Source organism: Microtus oregoni, unplaced genomic scaffold, assembly GCF_018167655.1.
Source record: "Microtus oregoni isolate MIOR12 unplaced genomic scaffold, Mior012 000013F_ref0000133, whole genome shotgun sequence".
Classification (NCBI taxonomy): domain Eukaryota; kingdom Metazoa; phylum Chordata; class Mammalia; order Rodentia; family Cricetidae; genus Microtus; species Microtus oregoni.
Genome location: NW_024543072.1, coordinates 35,868,282 through 35,893,023, shown reverse-complemented (window position 1 = coordinate 35,893,023; position 24,742 = coordinate 35,868,282). Strand labels below are relative to the sequence as shown.

Below are 24,742 nucleotides of genomic sequence, written 5' to 3'. Positions count from 1 at the left end.
GCCTCCTCTCCCCTCCCTTCTCTTCCTCCCCACTCTCTCTTTCTGTCTCTGAACACACACACACACACACACACACACACACACACACACGACCCATGTTCCTTCTTTCCACACTCACGGCTCCCAAGTCTAATGTGCACAGGAGATTCTGAAACAGCAGAGATTCTGACTGAGCAGGTTATTGTTATGTTTATGTTATAAAAGCCACAAGGCCTCCATGGCACTGTGAGGGTCTCTAAAGTAGGTGGTCGCTGGACAGTGGTTTGGAGCAGACAGCTTTAGAAAGTTGGTACGAGGTAGCTTTATGTTCAAGATGCACAGAGGCAGAGGGTGATTGGGTGACAACAGGGTGGCTTTTTTCTCTGTAGGGAGCTGCTGCTGAAAATTGATTATAGAAGTTTTGCAAAACGTTTAAGAGATTTGTAAAAATTTCAATGGTGTTAATTTAATAATAATTTTGTCTTAGCGAAACCGATCCTCCGCAGTGACTGAGCACCAGTCTAACAGGTGTTCCTCGTCTCTTTCACCGTAGAAGCAGGGTGGTAGGCAAAGCTGCTTCCGTGGGCGGTGCCCATGACAGAATGAGTAGAGGTGCATGGGACCATCAGAGCGCTGCCCGGCACACGTAGGGCAGGGTGGACGTGCTTTCTGCAAAGGGTCAGACAGGAAGGATCTTAGGGTTTGTGGCCCCCATGCTTGCTCTGTCGTAAATGCTCCATTCTGCCGCTGGAGCACAGAAGAAAGGGCAATAAGTGAGTGGGTTGGTCTGTGTCCTGATAAACCATCATAAAAACTGACGTTTTGCTCCACACACGGTAGCTTGTTGATTTTTGCTCTTCAGGTTGGCAGTTTCACATCATGATTTGAAAAGAATTTTTAAGAGTTGACAAGGTAATCTGCTTTTTTTATTTTCTGCATTTTTAAAATTTATTTATTGTGTGTGGGTGTAGGTATAAGTGCCTGCACAGAGGTTAGAGGGCAACTTGTAAGCATGGGTTCTCTCCTTCCACCACGTGGGTCCTATGACTTGAACTCAGGTCATCAAGCAGGGTGGCAAGTTCCTCTACCTGCTGAGCCATCTTGCCTGACACAAGGAATCTGCTCTTCGTCAAGAAATAAGAATATATATATATTTCATTTGTAATTTTTATTTAAAATTTTTTGCTTTAGAACTTTATATATGCATATGATGAATTTCATTTGTAATTTTTGAAAGAATTTTGCTTATAAGTATAGAAAGAAGTCTTACGAGCAAATTAGTGAAGTGGCATAATTTCAGTGAACTTTTGTATGAGTTTGTATGCCTATAAGTGTTTGTGTGTTTAAGCATGTGCAGTTGCATGTGTGTGTGGAGGGGTGCATGCATGTGTATTTGAACATGTGTATGTTCATGTTCAGAGGTCAGACTCTGGTCTTGTTCCTCAGGCAATTCATTCCTCACTTTTGTTTTTTTTTGAGATAGAGTGTCTCACTGGCCTGGAACTCACCTAAAACAAACTAGGCTGACTGGCAAGGGATCCCCAGGAATCTGTCTTCATTTCCTTCCCAGTGCTGGGATTAGAAGTGTGTGCCACCACCCCTGGCTTTACAATGTGAGTTCTGGAGCTCCTTCTACACTTGCTTACAAGGCAAACACGTTACCAGCTGGGCAGATTCTGCAGCCCAGTTCAGTGGACTTTAAAGAAAGCTCTTTCTACTGGGAGAGACTGCCATTAAACTGGAAAGGAGTGGAGTGGGGGGGGGGAGGGATGAGAACCAGAGCTTGGTTGAGGTTTAAGAATAGTGTTCACAGAGGGTTCGGAGGGACAAAGAACTATTTACCTACGCCTTCAATATCCCAACCTTTGTCCTCTCTTCAGGGACACTGATTTGGTCTCTGGGTGTAGCTCATCTCCCACAGAGCGGCTCATGAAAAGAATTGCTCTCAGGAGAGTCCACAGCTTGGTGTTTGTTATGTTGCTCAATGTTTGTTGGCATCAACTGCTTGTGTCTCCTTTAGTTTTCAGTTCAAAGGAAATGTCCCTCACAACTGACACACCCCCTTTCATCAGGTGGCATAGATAATACATCGCTGAGATTTGCCTTGCTTACCTGTGATGCTAATCCTGAACACAGCCTCAGCCACTCGAACATTTTGTGCCGGCTTGGGAGATATAGTTTAGTTCAATTCTTATTTTCTCAAAATGTGATCATTATTTTAAGTATTACTGCATATATATTTCTCATTTTAGATCTCTTCAATTTCTTTTTCCTTTTGAGACAGGGTATCACTATATAGCCCTGGCTGGCCCAGAATTTGCTATGTAGACCAGTCTGGCCTCAAGCTCACAGAGATCCACCTGGCTCCAGAGTACTGGGATGAAAGGGCTGTACCATTGCATCCAGCTCATGTGTTATTTACGATCTAGCTGAAATAGAGAGCTAATATTGTAAATAAAATTAGTCAGATAAATTTGCAAGCAAAGTTCTACTTTCTACAATGGTTTTAGAAAACTTTAAGCTAATGAATATAATTATGGTCTAATCTTATAATGAATAGAATAAACTATTAGTAAGTACTTTATCAAGAGCAGAGATTTTAATAAATAAGTATATTCCATGGTGAGGTTATGACCTTTAGTTTCAGGGTTCAATGAACTGGGCTCCAACTGAAGCTTCATCTCAAGGCCAGTGGCTAAGGGCATGCTCCATAACCGTCTGTCAACACGGTGTCATTTACAGAATGGATATTTTAGCTCAACCAATCTCATAGTTGCTGTGAGAATTAAATAAAGCAATATATATGATGTATACATAGCACAACATCTAATCTAACTCTATGTTGTAGCTAGGGTATATTATTTTTATGCTTGCATTACTGTTTCTGTCAATATACAGGAACTGAGTCTATTTGCTTAGCTCACAATGTGAATCACTTAAAGTAGTTGCTTTTGTTCTATCGTCTCAGTTTTGTCCACCAGTATTTCTGAGTGATCCCTCATCAAGCCAACAGAGCAGACCATAATACTTGGGAACTGTGACCAGAGTCTGTATAGAAATAGCATGGAGCTCAGTGGGCAGGACATGAAATGTTAGCACAGTTTAAAACTAAATTGTTCAGCAATCTAACCTATGTGACTTTTTTTTGAGATAGGATCTCTCTATGTAGTCCTTGTTGTTCTGGAACTTGCTACATTGATCAGACTGTCTTCAAACTCAAAGAGATTTGCCTGCCTTAGTCTCTCATTTACTTTCTGCCTCTCAAGTGCATGAGCAAACACGCCCAGCTATGACTTGCTTTTTATTCGGCATAATTTGTTTTTTTCCATATAACTTGAAACCTGCTGTGGCTGGAAGCGCTGTCTACCTGTGTTGGTGTTATTCTATAATACTGTTTGGAGACTGATGAGTTTGAGGAAAGAGTAGAATGCAAAAGATATTCCAAAACCTTCATTTCAGTTTTATATCTAGACCTAATTCTTCTACTCTCCCTGCAATTCCTTCTCCCACGTGTTCCCCTGAATTGTAAAAACTCTAATGTAGCTGTCATTTCTTCAGTCGTTTTTGCAAAGAGACACTGATGAATGAGAGGCACTGGCGGACAAAAGCGTCATGCTGACAGATTACAACCACTGAAGTTGGAAAAAGAAGGCCAGGAGAACAGCCAAAAGCCCCAGGATTTTGAGCAGGAAAGCTGTTGGCATGCTGGATGAAGACTCCAGAGTGCGGGTCTTTAAGGGCTTCAGGATCCTCTGCTTCTGGGTGAGGATGGCATTCCTGGCTCCTTCCCACTGGCCAGGTCCAACTAGGCGGTACTGGTAGGAGTTGCAGGGCCCAAAGTAGAGTTTCACAGCCAGTTTAGGGTCTTTGAAGAACAGAGAGACGAAATCTGGCTTCACACCTATCTCCAAGGCGAGTTCATCCAGGTAGTCAATGTAATTGGTCTGCAGCATCTGGCTCTGGCTTTTTCCAAACCTTAATGAAGTAAATAAAAGGGCAGATTCATAAATGTTCTAAGTTATGTCTGAATATGAGGCACTCAGTGGCTGTTTAAAGAACAGCATGGATGCATGAAGGTTTGAACTTTAAATGAATGTCTGGGAGGCTCCATTACGAGGCCCATATCTCAGATTGATGAGTATGCTACAAAGTAAACAGACAAATCCACGGAAATTCTAGAAATGTAACGATGTTGAAATGGTGGTGATTATTTATTACTTATTAAGCTGCTGTATGCCTCCAAGTAAGAATGTATGACTCAGGATTGATACAAATACTCGTGTGGTATCAGAGAGGTAGTGTCTTCCAGAGACCGGATCTACAGTATTCCTTGTTAACTGCTAAAGCACCCTGTAGTCTGGCTGGCATGTGCTGGATACTCAACATATATTAGATGGATTAAAATCTGCGCAGGAGATGACTCCTTATGTCTGTAAGGTCTTGAGTCAGTGGTGCAAGAGTATTGATTACTGTCAAACTCATTTTCATCTCAACAAAACTGACAAACCAGAGGTATTTTCAGAGTGCCTCAGGCTATGGTGACCTCATCCTGTCCCTGAGCCTGGGTGGCCTGAGGGGATATGGAATCCAACATGGGCATCATAGAAAAAAGAAATAAGATTATTAACCCACGGAAAGATACTCTGAATTGATCCTTCCTTCCTTCCTTCCTTCCTTCCTTCCTTCCTCTCTTTTTCTTTGTTTTTTGAGTTATGGGTCATTAAACCAGGATGTCTAAAAATAATATGAAAAACATCAGATTACACACTTTCAGTCTTATCTACAGAACTGATCCATTTGTACCAGGCTGTGATCCAGGGCTGCATTCCAATAGCCAGCTGTCTCTCTTAGGCAGTCAGACCATGGCACTCTGTGACACACTACTCTATATAGACATTTTTCTTTATAAGGAAATTGCTTACAGGTCAACTTTCTTTTCAGTCCTTTCAACAATGTCCACCTTCATAGTTGTCTCTGAGGGCAAGCTACACAAGCCTAGAAAACAAAAATGAAAACAAATTTGCTTTGTATAGTGGGTTTGATTTGATATCATTGATTCGTATAGTAGTTGTTTTCTAAAATTAAGTTTCGGCCGTTTTGTCATGTCATAGAGGCAGGACCTCTGTGCTTCTGAGCTGTAGGGGTGAGAATTCCATAGTGGATCATAGCTACTGGCATCAACTATGAACTGGAAAGGCCAGAGAAAGGGCAGAAGAAGGGAAGCATGCTTGAGAAACGATGCCAGCTGGGGTGGCTTCTATACTGGCACTGATGGGACCCTGGAGAAGACTTTGCTGTGTGAGGCAACAAGATCAGATTTGCCCTTTGGAAAGATCCATCTGGCTCTTTGGTTAAGGAAAGAGCGCTCACGGGAGAGGAACTTACAATTAGGGAGACCAGGTAAAAGACTGTGGAAGGAGATCTGGTGAGGATGAGAGTGGCCCCAACTAACAAGGGCAGTTGGCTTAGACGAAATAGTGCAATGCCCACTGTATGGGGGAGCCTGTCCCCAGTACTCAAGCATCCTGTGAGCTTCAGAGGGGAAATGTGGCAAGTCATCTAGCATCTGGGACTTAAGTCCAAAGCTGAGTTTGCCGTTGAGACCCTCCTATCTCTATTCTCAGGCCCAGCCATCTCTCCAGCCTCCAGTCCTGTAAACCCACCTTGATCCTTCTCCTTCCCTTTGTTGAGCCTTCCAGCACACCCTGGCCCTGCTGGCTTTGTCCCTGACTGTTTCCAACACATATGTCCTCCTTTCCATTTTGTCTCTCAGCTCTGGCCCAGGTTGCATTGTATTTTGGCCCAGGTGAGCGCTGGAGTTTTCTCAGTGACCGTCAAGTCTCCATCCCTGGGTTATAAATCTCTGTTCCAAACAACTGATGGAATTATGTGACGTGAAGTAGACACTTCCTGGTCTTTGAGGATACCTCCTCTCTGGTGCCTCTGGCTTAAGAGCTTTCTGAGATGCAGATCCCAGGTTTGGAGGCCAGACTTAATCAGGATGGCTCCCTACGGGATCAGCTAGAAGGTTCTTAGGAGCACTAGATTTGTGTAGGACTGATTTATATTTGCATTTTCCTACTCTTTCCCCTCCTTCCCTCCCTCCCTCCCTCCCTCCCTCCCTCCCTCCCTCCCTCTCTTCCTCCTGTCCTTCTGAGAAAGTCTGTTTAGAAGCCCTAGCTAGACTGAACTTGCTGCATGGCCCAGGATGTCATTAAACTCTCATCTATCCTCCTGACTCTAGAGTACCGAAATTACAGGTCTGGAAATACTTGAAAGGTAGAAAAAGGAGATCTGGAGTTCAAGGCTAGCCTTGGCTACGTAACAAGTTTGAGGATAGCCTTGATTACATTAAATTCATTCTCGCTCCCCTGTTGGAAAACAAAATCAAAAACAAAAAATAAAAATAAAACACAGAACAAGAAACAAAACAAAACCTCACAGCTGTCTGTACGTTTACATTTTTTTTTTTTTTCGAAACAGGGTTTCTCCGTAGCTTTTGGTTCCTGTCCTGAAACTAGCTCTTGTAGACCAGGCTGGCCTCGAACTCACAGAGATCCGCCTGCCTCTGCCTCCCGAGTGCTGGGATTAAAGGCGTGTGCCACCACCGCCCGGCTGTACGTTTACATTTTATAATCCAGGATCCTTAACAAAATGTACAAAGCTTTTGTGTCCCTCTGTCATTCTTTAAGATTAACCTCCCATCCTGTTCCACCCCACAGATTGGTAATGTGGGTCTCAGTTCTCCACAGGCACCCTGACTCTGTCTTTTTCTCAGGCAAACCCTTCTTTGTACTGATGAAACTCAGACATCAGAAAACTGTCCTGGACCTTGTACCATCACACCAAGTTCCTTTCTGGGCCACAGTACACGTTCTGCCACCAAAGCACTTGTCATGTTACTAAAAACAACTCATTTACATTTCTTTCTGGCTGACCAGATCCCAGCACAGGCTCGGTGGTAAACGAGGCTTTTGTTGAACAGAAATGAACCCGAGAAGCAGGAAAAAAAATAGCCTTTCAAGGAAGGTGACATGCTGCACAAACAACAAGAGACGAACCTTTAAAAAAAAATGTAAAACTTTGTCTCCGTGAGATACGTACGGCTCAGTGGGTAGAGCCATGCTAGTGTGCCGGTCCCACAATCTGAGCTCTATCTCCGGCTCCCACAAGGTGGCAGCAGAGAACCAACTGCCCATAGAGTAGCTGTCTTTTGAGTGCCACCATAGAGCTGTCTCCCTTCCAGTAAAATTAAGGGAAAAAAATGTCAAAACTCCGCTTGGTTGAGCAGCCCACTCACCTTTGAAAACTCTTGTTGCCCAACGTGCCTGCAGCTCCACAGTTGGGAAGATGGAGCCTAGAGGCTGGATGAGCCCCATGCACGCAAGGGTTGGCTTCTCCAGTTGAGGGGGGAACATGTATTTGTACAGCGAGACGCTGCTACCCTCCACTTTCACAAGCGAATCTTCAAGGAATGGGAAAGAGAAAGTATAGCCCGTGGCAAAGACAATGACGTCAATGTCCTCCTCCACCGTGCCGTCCTCAAAAATGGCAGCTGTCTCAGTGAGCTCCTTCACTTTGGTTTTCACCTTGACGAGTCCGTACAGCAGGCGGCTGGGGAGGTCGTCATTCAGAACAGGTTCTTTCAGAAGGTATCTGAGGCACAAGAGGAAAGAACACACTCAGAGCAGTCTTTGAGTAATCTACCAGCTTTAGGGGTGGCTCTGAAAAACACAGGAGTTTCCCAAACATCCATCAAACTCCAACTCCACTGTTTTGTCCACCCCAAACTTTGTCACTGGCCTCAGTCTAACACTGACCATCTCTTCATTTGATAAGCAAATGAAGACAACTGGGTGATAAAAGTAAAAAACAAAATAACAGCAATAACAACAACAAAACCCTGAAGGCAGAAGCACCTCAGGGGGCTCAGAAGTGATGTCAGCACCCATTGTTAATTTTGAGTTTGCTGGCAATTGTTCCCTGTGGTACCTCTATCACTTTTTATGCATCTGTTTTTCATTATTTGGTAGTTTCATTTAATATCTACCCAATCATAAATAAGGGGAAACATACTACATTAGCACCTAGACCCACTGGGCGGTCAGTGTGGGAATCTATGCACACCATGGGAATTGCTGACATATACTGACCCCAATATCCACAGGAACTGTGTCTGTGGTGGCATGGACGGTGGAACTAAGTCTGCTTCTTTCTCTGGAGTTCTAATGTCTGATGTTTGTAAACCGTTTTCTTTGTTTTAAAACATGAGGCAATCTATGACCTATAGCTGGATTCTTAATTCAGCACAATGGAGCATCTCTTTACGAGACTCTAAATATTCCCCTGGGGCCGGGGAGGAAGGCTGTTATCAACTGAAGGAGGGTAAACATCCACACTGTTTACTTGTGCTTACAGTATCCGAGATGTGTGACTTTGATATCAGCAAATATTTGTCTTTTGGCCATGAGAAAAAAAAATATGTTCTCATGGGAACAACCTTCAGTGCATAAGGGCAGCAGAGCTTGAGTTACCAGATGAAGAGCTATCTTTATCCATCACAGTGCTCTGAGAAGATCACAGTCTTCGTGAAGAGCCTTCTCCAAACTGTCAGAGAGTTCTTCCAATCAGCTCTCACCCTGCTTTCCTGCTTTCTGGAGCAGCTTCTACACTCCTACCCATATTCTTAAGGTTTTTTTTTTTCTTTTTTTTTTTTTTTTTTAAAGACACATAGTACAAATTTGGAATCAAGACCCCAGGACCAATACGATCACACAAATCGGATCTTTGCAAAGAGAGGCACCATCAGACAGCCTTGCCTGTAATAAGTACAGCACAAAAAGAAAAATAACGTTACTTGTTTTGAGGCACCAGACCATAATTTTCGTGGTTGAACCATCGATTCATTTGTTGCTCCATCATCCACTTGACGATAGTGCGGGGCAGGACATTTCGGAGCATGGAGCTAAATCTAGTGTGGAACACCATGTCCCAAGGGTAGCCATCTTCAGAGATCCGGCTCATGACCCAGGAACCATGTCTGGTGCTGATAAACACCTGACAAACAGACAGGAGTTGCAGTTGAAGTGATGATTCTGGTCCTTTGGGAGGACTCTCTTGTACAGCTAATAGAAAAGATGTTTGGTGGCACAGTTTGCTGAGTTCTTTTTATTTTATTAATTTGTGTGCAGTGTGTGTGTGTTCATGTATGAAGGTGTGTGTGAGTATGTGTATATGTATGTGTGGGCACGCATGCATGTGTGTATCTGTGTGTATGCATAACGATGCCAGAGGTCAACCCTGAGTATCATCCCTGGTGTTATCCATATTGGTTTTTATTTGAGACAGGGTTTCTCACTGGCCTGGGCTCATCAATTAGAATAGGCTGACTGTCCAGTGCCCAGGAATCTGCCTCTATTTGCCTCTCTAGAACTGGAAGCATGTATCATGAAACCTGATATTTTTACCTACCTACCTGCTTTCCTTTCTTCTATCCGTCCTTCCTCTCTTTCTCCTCCTTCCATCTCTTCCTTTCCTCTTTGTTTGTTTCTTCTCTCTTTTTCACTGTTTAATAGCTTCATACATTTATATAATAATAATTTTTAGTCATTTCCTTTCCTCCATTTCCCCCTCTGGCTCTGGGGTCAAGTCTAGGTCCTCTGCTTGCGAAGAAATCACTTTATCTGCTGAGATGCCATCCCAGCCCTCAGGTTCCATTTTAAGAGTATTTGATGTCAAAGTGAGGTCCTCCTAGCCGTTTCACTTCTCTTTGGCAGCTATTTCCTGACGAGGGCAGTCCAGTAACTTGCCCTGAGAGTGGAGTGCATCAAAGCCCTGATAGTATCCTGGAGATATGAGAAAAGTCTTTGGACTAATTCTCATGGTCAGTTGACCAGCCTCTCTGGTGTTTACAGATGTGCTCTGCTGCTCCCTGAGAAACAGCTACTCTGTCCCTTCACTGTGCCTACCCAAGGAGACCTGGTGAATAATCACAGGCCTTGCAAACGTGTGTCTACTGTGTCATGGCTGCAGGCATGCACGCATGCACGCATGCACGCATGGATCTCAGTATCTCTGGATGGTGAATAGGAAGAGCAATCACCTCTTTCCAGACCTGAAAGAACATTACGTGTTTTAAAAGCTAAAACCTCTGTCTGTGTGCTGTGGCTCCTTTCCTCTTCAGTACACTTCTTTGGGATAATAACTATAACATTTCCTCTTTCCATTCCTCTCTCCAGTTCCTCCCACATACACTCTGATCCCACTTTCTTTCAAACTGAAGGCCTCTTTTTTATTCATTGTTGTTGTTGTATGCATTCTTTGCCTTTTATATTAAAATTTCTGTTTCCAATACATACATTTAAAAATATTGTCAAAGATGTGTTCTTTTTACTGTTGCCTTCCCATGGTCCAAATGCATCATTTCAGCTTCCCAAACTTTTGTCTCATCTTATTAGTTTTGTTAATATCTTCAATCGATAAACAAGACTCATTTTCAAGGCATTCCGTTTTCTCAAGAGGTTTAGGTCATGGATACTGGGTCCAGACTTCCTAGGTTTGAAACTCAGTCCCCCTACCTATGAGCTAAGTAGCCTTGGAGAGTTCTTTGGGTTACTCTCTGCCTTTTCTCTTTCTCTTTTTTAGAGTGGGCAGTATAGCATCTGTCTTGGAACATTACTGTACAGGTTAAAGAAGTTACCGATGTGCTGTGAAGTATAAGCACACACAAACTCTCATTGTTTTGTAGATTGACCTTGGAGGAGGCATTACAGCTTTTTGGGGGAAGGACATCAGTCCTACCTAAGCTTGTGAAGTAGCACATACCCACGCATGGCTGTACACTTGGTCTGTGTGGGGGCCATATGCTTATATCTCAGTTTGCTCCTGTTGCTGCTCTTAGGCAGACTCGAAAATACTTGGAGTGGGTATTGGATATTCCCTTTAAATGCTCCATCACCATCTCTTCCTATTATTTTCTCTCTCTCCTTCGGTAGGATCAACATTAGGTTTTCCATTTTATTTGTTTTCTTTCTGTTATGACCACTTTGTTGCAGAGAAATCAACCTAGATGAAGACTGTGATCCACGTGAGGGTCAAGGCTCAGGCCGCCATCTTTGAGAAGCTAACTTCCAGGTCCAGATGTGAAGATCTGAGAGCTTACTACTCTGTTTTACTTTTAGACTTATGTGATTAATAAATATCGAAGAGAGGCTCTATGCAAAAGAGTAATGACTTATAAGGCACAGGTACAGAGCCAAAGTAGCTGCTTGGTATTAAATTTGGCCAATACTTAGGCTTGTTGACATCATGACCTTATAAAGACATGGCTCATGAAATTCAATATTTGAGTCTCTGGGACATCTGCTCTAAGTCCAAATCATTGAACTGGCACATGCATTGGCCTTGGATGGCTCTTTACTTGGCGGAGAGCGAAGACAACTTAGTTCCTTCCTCCTGTCCTACTGCACTCTTTTCCTCTCAAGTTTTAGAGGTGTTTCCAGCATGGAGGAGCTGGCATCTGGTGGTTCCTGCCTCTTTCTACTGTCTTTCAAATTTTCATTTATTGCCTCTTTACTTGTTCTTTATGGCAAGGGTTGAAAGCTTTGAAAAGTGAAAGGTGACAGTGATCTATCTATCTATCTATCTATCTATCTATCTATCTATCTATCTACCATCTATCTATCTGAGACAAGACATCTTACAGGACTGGAGCTTGCCAATAGATAGGTGCCTGGCTAACAAACCTGTGGTGTCTACCTCTGTCTGTGTCCCCAACCCTGGGATTACAACTGTGTGCTCTCATGCATGGTTTTAAAACAATATGAGTTCTAGGGTTCAAACTCAGGCAAGCATTTTTCTAACTAAGCTATCGCTTGGCCCATGTACTATGTCCCTAAAAGTTGGTTCTTAAAATAGTAAGGCCATGCATGTTGACGCACGCCTGTAATCCCAGCACTTGGGAGGTAGAGGCAGGCAGATCTCTGAGTTTGAAGCCAGCCTGGTCTATAGAGCAAGTTCCAGGACAGTCAGGGCTACACAGAGAAACCCTGTCTCAAACAAATAAACAAACAAACATGAACAGGTCAGTTTCTCATTAGGCACCTTGGATAAAAAGTAGGCTTTCTGTACCAGAAATATCTAATTGAAACATCCCATTAAAAAAAAACAACCCAAGGCACTACAGCTCAGAGAAGCAGAAAGACTGGTTCTACGACACACAGCTAGTTAGCAGCAGAGGTGGGGTTTAGACTCTGGCTTCCTGGCTTCCAGATTTCCTATGCTGTTACAACAGGCAGCCACCTATCAAGCAATGGACCTTTGGTATACAGCTGGGTGCCCCAGTGGCCTCTCCCCACCCCTTCCATACAGCACAAGAGAATCAAAAGCATCGCACCTGTGAGGCCTTCTTACTCAGCTCAGAGGCAATATCAATGGCTGAGTTTCCTATCCCAACCACCAGGATGCGTTTCCCCTCAAAGCCAGCAGGGTGCTTGTATTGGCGGCTATGGAGATACTGGCCTTTGAACTTCTCAATACCTGTGGGAGGAAGAAGAGGGAAACTGTGACCTTCCAAGTAAGAAGTTATGACAAGTTAATTTCAATAAAACTGCAGGTCGGTTTTCCCTTTTTGGATTCTCACCTCCTCCCTTACAGGAGTTACAATAGTCAAATATCAAACTTTAACTAAAATTCCTTATGAAATATGAGGTCCACGTGAGAGACTGGAGTATGTGTGTTCACCAGTGGCAAACAAATGGCTTTGCTGTATAGATCATGACCTGACGCGGGCATCTCACTTGCTGTTCTATTTGGGGCAGTCTAATGACACTCTAGTTTCACATCGTTGATACATTTAAGAACTCTTTGGAAATAGTGTTATTGTAATTGGGCAATAATTAGAAGAGTGCTTATAATTTTGCAAAAGCAAATAACTAAAAGACTAAAATCAGGCCTACAGAAGTTGCTTCATGAGTGACTCAATGACCATTTGATTGTTAACCATTTGTGTTCTTCCAGTGTGCCGCTTCTATACTTCCCAGTAATATCTGGCCTTATTAAAGTGTTCTTTGCTTTTAGTGTGGGCAATTCTCATATGAAGCCTGATTGTGACCCACTGTGTCAGACACTTTCCCAGAGGACTCTGGGAAGGGAATGCTCTTTGTGAGTCCTTGTCAAGGGGACGATCTTGACTAGAAAGTTCTCTCAGAGGGAAGGCTGGGACGACCTGCCAGCTGGCTTCAGGCATCTGCTCCCACATTCCTCCCCTCATCTCTGTCCCACCTCAGTGTGTATTTCCAGGAATTCTCTCTAGCAACCCTTGGCCAGTAGAAAAGGCCCCAGGGATGTAGTAAATTTCCATGGGTTTGGCAGGACAGAACAATTAGGGTAGGCGTTTGGAGGTCCTCTTATAGGGAATGCATGTTTGTGTGAATCCTTTGAATTGCTGGGGAAAATGTAATGATCTGGAGGAAGTTAACTGAGCTATGTGTGAAGACTCAGAGGAAGCAATAGAAGCAGAGATGGTGTCTGCCATGCTTCTGCTCCCCAGCTGTACCTCAAGCTTACTGCCACCCCCATTCACAGCGGCCAATCCCGCCTGTCCATCTGGACTCCATGCGAGATTCCCGGAGGCCTACTCCTCCATGCTGAGAAGCCCACAGCCTCACCTGGAAACGACTTCAGCGGCAGGTGAGGTTGGATATGATGGCCGCTGCAAACCATAACTGCATCAAAGACGGCATGCTGCTCCTTGCCATTGCTCTGAGTATGAACTTCCCACTGCCCAGAAGAGGCAAAATCTGGGCGTCTTTTCACACTAATGACGGTGGTCTTGAACAAACACAGAGAAGGCCTCGTTAATTACTCTGTCAGGGCCCTGGAAGTCAGGATGGGGCGAGGGTAATAGGTAATCCATGTGATTTTCTTGAGTCCACTGCCAGCAAACTCTGTCAAGTGGACCCTTCTTGTTCCTTTGGCAGGCAAGCACTGCGGATATCCTTAGAAGACTGCCACTCATGGGATGGTTCTACCAGAAATTGGAGGGGAAACCACAGGAGATTCTCTAAATGGACATGAAGCTGTTCCTAAAATGGACAAAACAAGTTCCTAAAAGTGGACATTTCAACAGTATTTACAAATACAGATTTCCATGAAGATAAGCTGTTATGTGAATACAACACAAGCCTGGTGCTCACAAAGCCAAAGTTGCTAAGGACATGAAAGGCCTTAAAAATGAGCCCCATTGAGTTGTTTGTTCAGAAAAGCAGTTTCAACTAGACCAGTGCTCCGTGCTTAGTGGTAACATGTTTCCTTGTTGTTCCTCTTTGTAGAGAGTACAGGAAATGGTGATTTCAGGTATAACGCAAGATGATTGGAAGTTTACGTGCAGAAAAGAAATTATGAAAAAGTAGATAGGTGAACCTGAGACAAATGGAAAGTGGACAGTGTGTGTGTGTGTGTTTAACCCATTTCTGTGGAGAACGTAGAAAAAGGACAATTCGGCTCGGATTCATACAGCCTTTCCAGAGGAACGAGGCTTGGAAAGATCAGTGTGGCACTGGCTTAAATGTTATTTTCACATCACTTTTCATCGTCATCTGAACTTTCAGTCTTAATGGGCGGTTTTACCATGCTTTTTCCTTTCCACAAAGCCACCAAAGTGCCATAGTTTATCTTAAGGTCTTTCACCGCCAGAGACACTTTTCCATTTAAGTATGAATGAAGGCAGAGAAATCCATTCCCACCACACACAGTACCTGAAACTGAATGTATTTGAGAAGATCAAACTTCTTGGCAAAAATCCTGAAATATTCCAGGAGTTTAGAATTGTGCAGGAAGTTGGGGAAATCCTCGGGCATTGGGAAGTCGCTGAAGCAGGACATCTCTTTGCTGGTGTTGGTGATGACGGAGTGATAGATGCTTGCTCGACCATCTTCCACGTTCTCCTAAAGGAGCGAGTGAAACGATCAGTGGCAATGATTTTAATGCAAGTCTTACTTGTAGTAAAAGTCTTCTTCTGGCCGGTTGATGGTGGCGCACACCTATAATCCCAGCACTCGGGAGGCAGAGGCAGGTGGAGCTCTGTGAGTTCAAGGCCAGCCCTGGTCTACAGAGTGAACGCCAGGACAGCCAGGGCTGCTATATAGGGAAACTCTGTCTTGATAACACACACACACACACACACACACACACACACACACACACACACACACGTATGTATATGGCATCTGGGGGCAAACAGACAGCACATGTAACCCATCATTCTGTGTGACGAACCTGTTTATTGACAAGTGGCGCTGCTCAGTAGATGTGCTATTGGTCCTCATGGGGTTTGGAGTACAGACAAGTTTGTTTTTTTTTTTTTTGCATATTGCAAAATATTTAACACTCTATCAGCCTACCTATTTAACACCAAACATTGTGAGCCAGTTGTCTTCTTAAATTCCCCTAGGGAAGCTTTATTTACTCTGACTTTGAAGGACTAATAATTCCTGGGACACTGAATATAGAATTTAAAATTAAATGAGTGTGTTTAGAAGCAGGGAGGCTTTATATCTTGATTTGATCCCATAGGTCTTTATTTTGTTCTTAATTCAAATCAGTTGTCCTTAAGTGACAAAGGTTAGTGCTGACACCAAATATCGTAGTTTTGCCAACTTGATGCACACTCAGACACACCTGGAAAGAGAGAATCTCAGCTGAGGGTCTGACCCTTTGGTATATCTGTAGGCCTTTTCTTGCCTGCTGATTGATGTACGGTAGCCATCCCACTGTGGATGGTGTCATATTTGGGCAGGTGGGCCTGAGCTGCAGAACAGAGCAAGCTAAACAAGCCAGTAAACAACACTTCTCTATGGCCTCTGCTTTGATTCCTGGCTCCAGGCTCCTGCCTTGCTTTCCTGCCTGGCTTGCCTTCATGATGGAGACTATAACCTGTAGGCTGAAATGAACCCTTTCCTCCCCCAGTTGGTTCTGGTCAGTGTTTGATCACAGAAATAGGAAGCAAACTGAGACATCAGCCAGACCTCAAACCTGATTTTTAATGTTCACAGTTGTGCCTCGGTAAAAGTCCCATAAAGCACATGCTATGACTTAGTTAATATTTTCTTCTAAGTCATGCTCTACATGATGTCCTTCATGTAAATTCATGTAAATAAATAGCCATGATTGGTGTTCAGAATCTGTGAATAAACCTACGATGAGAGAGGCTTTTATTAGAAAACTTAAATAATGGTGCCTAAGAACCCTTCAGTAGATGTGTCAGTGTGAACACAGACTAGGCTATAATCCAGAGAAACAGTAGTTGCTATTTGACTATGCATTAGAGTGGCTGGAAAGAAGGTAAAGTTTGTAGGAATTCACTAACTGACAGAAATTACTTAGTCTTACTTATATGGCACTGTATTTTCTTCTGTAGAAAAGTTTAAAAAGAAAAATATTCACTTGTAATCCAAACAGCATTTTAAATCAAGTATAAATGTATCTTTCTTGTAATTTTTTTGTTTTGTTTTTTTCTTATTTATTTATTTAGGATTTCTGCCTCCTCCCCGCAACCGCTTCCCATTTCCCTTCCCCTCCCCAGATCAAGTCCCCCTCCCTCATCTGCTCGAAGAGCAATCAGGGTTCCCTGACCAAAAGAAAATTATTCCTTGCCTGCTGCGTTTTTTAGACCCTCAGTTCCTTAGTTTTTGGCACCATTGAAAGTGGTCATCTGAGATGGGCCCGAGCTACACACTGGACAGAAAGCCAGCTGCAGGAAGATAGTAAGACTCAACCCAAAGCCACATCCATAAAGAAATAAAGCAAACAAAAAAATGAAAGAGGTAACCAGGACTAGAAGAAGATGTGCTTATCTTCACAGTTAGATGTGGGTGTCAACACATGTCTTTCTCTTTAAAGAGAAAGGTCTGGACCAATCTGTGCCGTTCATCTGTGAGACAGAGATGTAAGAAGTGCTCCGTAGTACAAGGAATGTCATTAAGAGTTGATGCTTTCACAGCTCACTGTGGCACTGAAGGTCAATCTTGGTATCAGCTACTCTGCCGATATAGAAGAACTGGCATAGTGGCTCACTATTACACATGAATGTTCTGCAACAGGTTGAACTTGGTCTCCATGAGTTAAAAAAGAGAAAGTTTATGTGACTTGCCGTCCATTGTCTAAGTAGAAAGTACTCCACGTGTTTGGCTTCACTGGGTCTTAATATCTGGGATGCCAACACCTTATTACTCTCAGAGCAGACTGGTTAAGAGAAATATTCAGAATTCTTGCCAAATATGGATTTGCTTACAAATATCCTTCTTCCTCACATCCCTTCTTCTTTCTTCTTTTATTAATCCTTCATCATTCATAATCTATTCTCTCATACCTATGATCAGACTTTCCCCATGAGTAGTGTGTATATTTTTCCTGGACTAGAATCTAAACTTGAATAATAATTTTTGTTCCTGTTGCAGGTATCTTGGGCAAAGGCAGTCGGTGGAGAGTATGCAGCTTATTCACTATGCTGGGTCTCTAGACAGAGAGGGCTCATGGTGCTGTTATTGTGAAATATATATATATATATATATAATGGAATATATATAAAATATATATATATATAATGGAATACAAACATGCATTTCAGTAGAATGAAAGGTTTTCTGACTTTCACACAGGAATATGATTACTTGAACATTGGATGAATAAGTAAAAGTGCTCTTATTTTCTAACACTAGCTTCAAATTGTGCAATACTGCAGTCATATTGATATTTAAACATTTTTTTCTATTTTATTTTTGGGGAGCATAATTGAACACAATGTCCTTGACAAAACTGAATACTTGTGTTTCCTATTTTACCAGAGTTTTAAAATAGGAAATATTTCATTAAGAAAAGAAATGAATTTTTCCCTCTCAAGACTACGTGATTTTGAGTAGTGTTGAATAAACAGTGAGGATTCCATAAATATTCTGGTGGGACTGGTCCCTGCTGCCTCTCTTAATGCTTCTGCAAACACGGACAAGTTACACAACTCAGTTTCTTCGTGTTCCTGTGTCAAACGGTGTTTGTGCATAACCCAGACGTTAGACATTTGTTCCAAAGTTTGCAGAGATTAGATAAAGTGCTTAGTACAATGCCTGCCTCCAAATAAGTGATTAACTAGTGTCGGCCTCTCTCACTATCACTACAGACCACCAGGGTGAACCTCACTGAACAGAAAATCATTACGCCCTTCTGAACCAAGACTGTGACACTGTAGACAAAACATTAGGACTTTTTCAAGAGTTAAAGCATTGCCTAGAAGTGTGATTGGACTCTGTCAGGTACATTTTTAAAGGAGGGTTTGAGGATGAGAAGAACTCATTCTAGTTGCTGATTCTTAATACAAATTTTAGGGCCCAACTAAAATCTTCATTGTAAGTTTCACGTTTATAGATCATCACCAAACAGTGACGGTATCATAAGTCTTTTCTTTTCTGAGGAGGAAGAGATCATCTTTATAGTAGATTTGATTGGTAGAAGCAGTTTCTTGTCAAAAGCAATGCCTGGTTGGGGGTAATAGAACACTTATCTAGCATGTTTAAGGCCCTATGATTCTTCCCCCAAATTTGTTTTTTTTCCCTTCAAGACAGTGTTTCTGTGTATCCCTGACTGTCCTGGAACTCATTTTGTAGATCAGGCTGGCCTCGAACTTACAGAGATCTGCTGCATGCCTCTGCTTCCTGAGTACTGGATTAAAGTGCCTGACTGCCAAAATCTTTATAAGAGCTTCTTCATTTAGTTAGTTGGATGAAATAGAAGTCTATGTGTTTAGACAGGTGAAATTGGCATAATTTTCATCGTTGCAATTGGACCATGATTAATGCTAACTTAACAGCGCTTATTTTGGCCTGAATTGTGCTGGGAGTTGGGAACAGGAAGTAAACAATACAAGAACAGTGTCTTTCTTTGGGGGAGCTTATTACTGTATTGAATTAAAATGCAGCTGGGCCTTGGAGTTGTAAAAGTGAAGTTGGAGGGAGAAGAGAGGCTTTTCTTTCTGCTAGACAGAGACAGAGAGTCTTCAAAGTGGTTAATTGTACCCCATGGGTGTGGCTTAAAGTGATATTTATGCAAAAATAAAAACAATCTGATTTCCTTAGCATTTTAGATTTTGCTATGGTTTATGCGCTTAAGATAAACAATTTTTTGTTAAAGGATTTTGCTAGTTTATAATGTTCAGTTTTCTTAAACCATATAGCAGAACCGAGTGAGTTCAGTGAGAACTGGTCTTAGATATACCATCTTTTGATCATGGGTTGGGCTGAAATTTATCTTTGACTCTGGGGAAAATGAAAAGGCAGAAAAATCTAAAGTTCAAAAGGATGATTCTCAAGGTGAAATGTAATTACTCAAGGCGGGGGTGCAGGGGGAGGAGTAAGTGGAAGTTGACATCAGGGATGTGAAGGACAAACACCTGAGGTTAGCCCTTTTCTGGATGCAACATCATATTGGCCTTATCAGTCATACTCAGGAAACAACGAACATGCATGGCCTTGTAAGCATTTTGTCATTCATCCTTTCGCGCCTGTGTGTATCTTCTCCATTACTTGGAATGGATATGCTTAAAACTTTTCACCTCCTTGCATGATTAAACTGTGGTCCTCACATACGAGAGTGGAGCAGCTGCATCAGAAGAATTCAGAGGAAGTTTGAGAACTATAAAGGTCAAGTTGGTATGCTTAGCACTGAGTCATCTGTATAATGCCATTCTATTTTATGCATAAAATATGTTTTTTCTTTTTCTTTGAGAAACTGGGGGTTCAGCTCAGGGGCTTATACGTCTATGTGCATACGTACCCTTAGTCTCTTTTTAAATTTTTTATTTTAAATCAAGCTTAAAATTTGAAACAGGGTCCCACTTAGTGGCCCAGACAGACCTTGGATTTATAACCTTACATAAGTCAGCCTCTGGAGTATTTGAGATTACAGGCTTACATGACCAGACCTGGGCTTAGAACACGTTTTGGATTTCCTTGATCTTATGCTATACGCTTTTTTCAGTGTATGCAGAAAAACATCACTTCTTCAAAACTGTTATGAAGAAGCAAAATAAGTGTATTTCAGACAGTTAATGACTACGCCTACAGGACCACAGTACTACCTGTTTGTCTGCTTGGAGAGGTTCACATAAATTAGGTTAAACTTGGTTCTAGAAGTGTCATTAGGATGCAAATGCCTATTGAGTTATGCTGTGACAACTTTGTCTACGAGAATTTCAAGTTCAACAAGGGTAAGGCTGTTTGTCATCTTCTGAAAAGAACACGAGAGAGCCTGTAGAATGTCATGTCCTACGTGAACGGAATGGCTCTAAAATGGCAGATGTCAACTAAGCAGAAGAAAGGCTGTGATGGACACGAAGAATAAGTGGAGCAAGTACATGTTTGGGTCAGTGTAGAGGTGGACCTCATTTGGGAGATACTTCAGGTGTCCACTTTCTATTTTTTATCTTATTCTGATTAATATTTTGTTTGTTTCTTATGAGACAGGGGATCACTCTAGCCTAGCCTGGCCTCCAACTTGTCATGTAGCCCAGAGTGGCCTTGAACTGGATATCCTTATGCCTTTGCATCCCAAGTGTGGGCCATTACAGTGTGGCTTATCATGCCTGGCCTTGTGATCAATATTTTAACCAATGACTTTGACAGAGACAAATACAGATGATCATATTTGGGTATACCCAATGGAGGGTGGCATAGTAAAGATGACAGATAATTGAAATTTCAAATAAAATTTCCAAGGCCAAGCAAACTTACAAAATGCAAAACAAATAACACGGGAGGTTGTTGTGAGTATAAAGTGAGATCTACATGAAAATAACCATGCAAACATTAGTTCTTGTTCTGTAAATGCTGAAGATGTAGCATTAAATTGTTTTAGTGGAAGTGGTATTGGGGCGAAGTACAATGGAAATCATACTGGCAAGACTCAGGCTACTGATAACAGTTTTGTCGAAGGAACTGATTGTGTCTGGTTCATGCTTAATGCCTACTGCATTGGTCAGCCTCTCTCTGATCTTGAAATAGATAAGTTTTAAAAAATATTATCAATTTGAATTAGATCTCAGGAAAGTCACATGCTAAGAGATGGTAATATTTCAGGCTGATTATAGACATAAGAGACTAAGTTGGAAAGAGATCTGTAGACCATAATATGAAGGTTAAATAAAATACCTGGTTATGTGTTGTTGGAGAGAGGAGCTCTATTTATGAAAATTCCCAAGTCAGAAGACAGTGTATATTAGTAATTTCTCTGTGATGATAGGGTATAGGAGCAGAGTAAGCTAGTGGCTGCAGGAGGATCATGTTTTTTGGTGTCCCCCAACCCCGTCAATTCTTTAGTTTGTGGACTCAGGAATCACAGACCTTCAATTTCGCTCTTTCCTTTCTACTGCCTTCCCTCTGGGCAAACCATTTATCACAAAATTCAGCTTCCCATTCAGTCACTAGTAAGGAAAAAATCCTATAATCTAACCCTAAAGGTATGAAGAAAAGTAATGCATGCCAAGAGCTTCTTCCCTGGAAGAAGTGCTAAAAAATATTGAATTCCTCATCAGCCTGCCTGTATCGCAAAAATGACACCAGGGGGCGCTGGAGAACCTCCTGGAAGAATTCAGTATCACCTAATCCAGGCAAGGCACATAGATTTGAATTTCTTGGTTTTGTTTTTAAGTTGGCATTAGATGTGCCAACTTATCAGAGGATTCTGTGTCAGTGTGGGAAGCAGTAAAAAAGAGATTTGCGCTAGTTTATGATGGCATAATTGTGAGGAGCAGTATTCCTGGGATGGGCATTGATGCCCCCAGAATCCTTTTCCAGAGTCTTCTTATCTCAGAAGCCGAGTACCCAAAATGCCTTGGGCCCCAGTTCCCAAGATGCCATGCCCCCCCAGCAGAAATCTGTAAAATTTTGCTCAGTGTTTCTCTCTGAAGGAAGGAGGTCTCTGAGAGAAGCAAATTATTTATTACTCTCCGTTAGATGTAGTCTTAAGAGAGGCCCGGCCTATGATGTTGTTATAGATGCTTGGAAATTATGTATTTAATGTTATCCAATAAGGATTAATTAATTCACTTTTTAATCTATATTTTTTCACAAAATACATAAGAAACAATCTCCGATTTTAAAATCTAATACACTGGGGCCATGGAAATGCTATAGGAACCACCTTACTGGAATGTATTAAATCCTATTGTTGACAGACCATTCAAAGTAACTTTTACCTCTTCGGCTAACAAATTTGCGACAAACAAGGAACACTTTGTGCTTAGATATTAAGTCTTGCACATTAAATCTGTTACAGGATCACTGAAGGGGCTTATTGGGTCAAACTCTTACTGTGCAAACCTGAAGATATGAATGCAATCCCTGCAACCCATGTAAGGGCGGAGGGAAGAACCAGTTCTACAGATTTGTCCTCTGGTCTTCATGCGCATGCCATGACACTGGAACCCCCAAGCTCACTGCTTTGCTCTCTCTCTCTCTCTCTCTCTCTCTCTCTCTCTCTCTCTCTCTCTCTCACACACACACACACACACACACACACACAGTTAATAAGTATGTTAAATTGGTTACAATTTAAACCTATTCACATACAAAAGAAAACCCTGTGTGCGCCTCCAGTGGAGAAGGAAACAAGCTATCAGTTAAGACAGGAATATATTACATCACTTTCTCAGGAAAAGTTCTAATTCTAGCAGCCGGTGCTTATTAAGATATAAATGTGATTCCTCTCAGTAAAGCCACTCGTCTCACGTGAAGGTCAAGGTCTCCATCATTAACTCTGTGTTTTCATGGTTGCGTGAACACATTTTCACTTGGCAACCTGTCCCACTGTTTGCCAAGCTGTCTCATTATCGTAGGGTTCACGTGAAGCTTGCCTGAATTTCCTCGGGAGATTTTGATTCGGCATGTCCGGTAAGGAGGATATTTTCTGATTGAGACAGAGTTTTGACATGTAGCCCAAGCTGACCTCAAATTTCCAATACCCCTGCTTCACCCTCCCTAGAGGTGGAACCCCAGACAAGTGCCGTACCACTCTCTGGAAGGAATGCAAATAGTTACATTCACAGTCATAAGCCTACATAGTTGTCTATGAATCTGTCAATAAAATTTTGAATGGCAAATAATATTATGAAATTTTAGGTTGAGTAAGAAGAATGACTTTAATTAATAGAAAATATTTGACAAAGAGGTTCACAACAGGTTATACTGGAATATAACCAGAAAAGCGCAGTAAACAAGCATGCTCTATTTTATTTTATTTTTTTGTTTTTTTCAAGATAGGGTTTCTTTGTGTAACAGCCTTAGCTGTCCTGAAACTAGCTCTTATAGACCAGGCTGGCCTCGAACTCACAGAGATCCGCCTACCTCTGCCTCCTGTGTGCTGGGATTAAAGGTATGTGCCACCATCGCCCGGCGCATGGTTTATTTTAAGAGAAAAACAAAGTCAAAAGTAATAAGGGCCCATTCTCTGAAGAAGCACTTGACTCAGTGATTAGAATAGAACTGATGTCTTAAAAATAATTCTAATTACTTCTATTTTATAAAATGCTTTTTAATATTAGTATATTATCTAATTAGTCTATCAGAAAAATGACAAAAACATGGGCTGTTTTGCAATTAGCTGGCTTTTAAAGAGAAGATTCCTTGCATCCCTGAGTTGGTCACGTGGGTTGGCACGATATTGACCTGGGAAAGATGCCAGCCTGAGTTCAGTTCCTGGTTAGCTGCATAGATAAATAAAAATAAAATTGGACCAAAACTGCTTAAGAAATCTTTCAAAGGCTCATCAGTCACCTTAAAATTTCAGCGTGTCGTAGTCTGAGGCATGGAAAGTCTCACTTACTTTGAATCTCCACAGTCCCCCGATATCTTCAGTCCTTTCGAAGCAAGTGGGCTCCAGACCCTCATCCAGGCAGCACTTCAGAGAGATCAGGCCACTGACTCCTGCTCCAATCACAGCCACCTTCTTTGCCATCGTCTCCTGTCAATGAGTCGACCAGTCATTACTGCTTCAGGAGGACAAAGGTAAGAGTATCCGCCAGTGTGGTCAGGTCACATTATTGGTGGTAATTTAATAAGCAGCACTAATTGGATAAAACGCCTCACTAATCAAATCTTCAACCTCTTCCTCCCCTTAAGAGAAACTTGTCTGGTCAGATGACCTTCATTGTAAACTTGCTTACAATGTCTTGGCTTAATATTAAAAAGGAATCTGTTTAAACAAGCCACTCAACAAAACAGTCCTGGGGCTGTGAACCTTCTCCCGAGTTCTGAGCACTTCCTTCTCAGCCTCTCTCCCTAGCTGTCATTCCTACCTTGATTTGGGCTTTTTAGCACAGTCCCTTTGGCAGAAGAGTTTCCTCTGTCGGTGGTGTGCCTAGAGGTGGGAGTTTTTTAAAGAGATGGCCGAGGCTGTGAGAAGTGGGAGGAGCTTTCCTCCTGGAGCCACACTCAGTCAGCTGAGTCTTGAAGGACTTCATTAGTACAGAAATGAAGCAAGAAGTCCTCTTGCTGAGGTGGAGAACACCGAACACACAGCAAACAGACGGTCTAAAGTTTATTTTTCTAGCCAGTGTAGAAAATGTGCATTGACAAATTGAAAAGAGAAAATAAATAAAAAGAAGTTAAAACCATCCCTACTATTACCATCCAGATGTATCTACAACTGCCAGCACCATTTTGGCAAGTTCTTCCACCTATATATTGTATGTGTGTATGTGCCCATGCACAAGCGAATACAC

At 42.2% G+C, this 24,742-nt stretch overlaps 1 protein-coding gene across 1 annotated transcript; it reads right to left on the bottom strand.

Annotated features, from left to right (window-relative positions):
- Positions 1 to 926: 926 nt before the first annotated feature.
- Positions 927 to 24,379, bottom strand: Fmo2 (flavin containing dimethylaniline monoxygenase 2). Its single transcript, XM_041662789.1, has 9 exons — positions 24,317 to 24,379; positions 23,845 to 23,982; positions 14,736 to 14,924; positions 13,647 to 13,809; positions 12,374 to 12,516; positions 8,837 to 9,036; positions 7,280 to 7,635; positions 4,902 to 4,974; positions 927 to 3,954 (listed from the first exon to the last, which is right to left on the bottom strand). The coding sequence occupies exons 2-9, from the start codon at positions 23,974 to 23,976 to the stop codon at positions 3,603 to 3,605; spliced, it is 1,608 nt and encodes a 535-aa protein (XP_041518723.1). The 5' UTR covers positions 23,977 to 23,982; positions 24,317 to 24,379; the 3' UTR covers positions 927 to 3,602.
- Positions 24,380 to 24,742: the final 363 nt, after the last annotated feature.

What these genes read in the sequence shown, in the direction of transcription:
- Fmo2 (XM_041662789.1), bottom strand. Translation starts at nt 23,976, where the DNA reads ATGGCAAAGAAGGTGGCTGTGATTGGAGCAGGAGTCAGTGGCCTGATC. An exon ending in GCCGCTGAAGTCGTTTCCAG is followed by an intron (nt 12,517 to 13,646) that starts GTGAGGCTGTGG and finishes TTCCTCCCACAG; the next exon opens with GTATTGAGAAGTTCAAAGGC. An exon ending in GGCAACAAGAGTTTTCAAAG is followed by an intron (nt 4,975 to 7,279) that starts GTGAGTGGGCTG and finishes TTTGTTTTCTAG; the next exon opens with GCTTGTGTAGCTTGCCCTCA.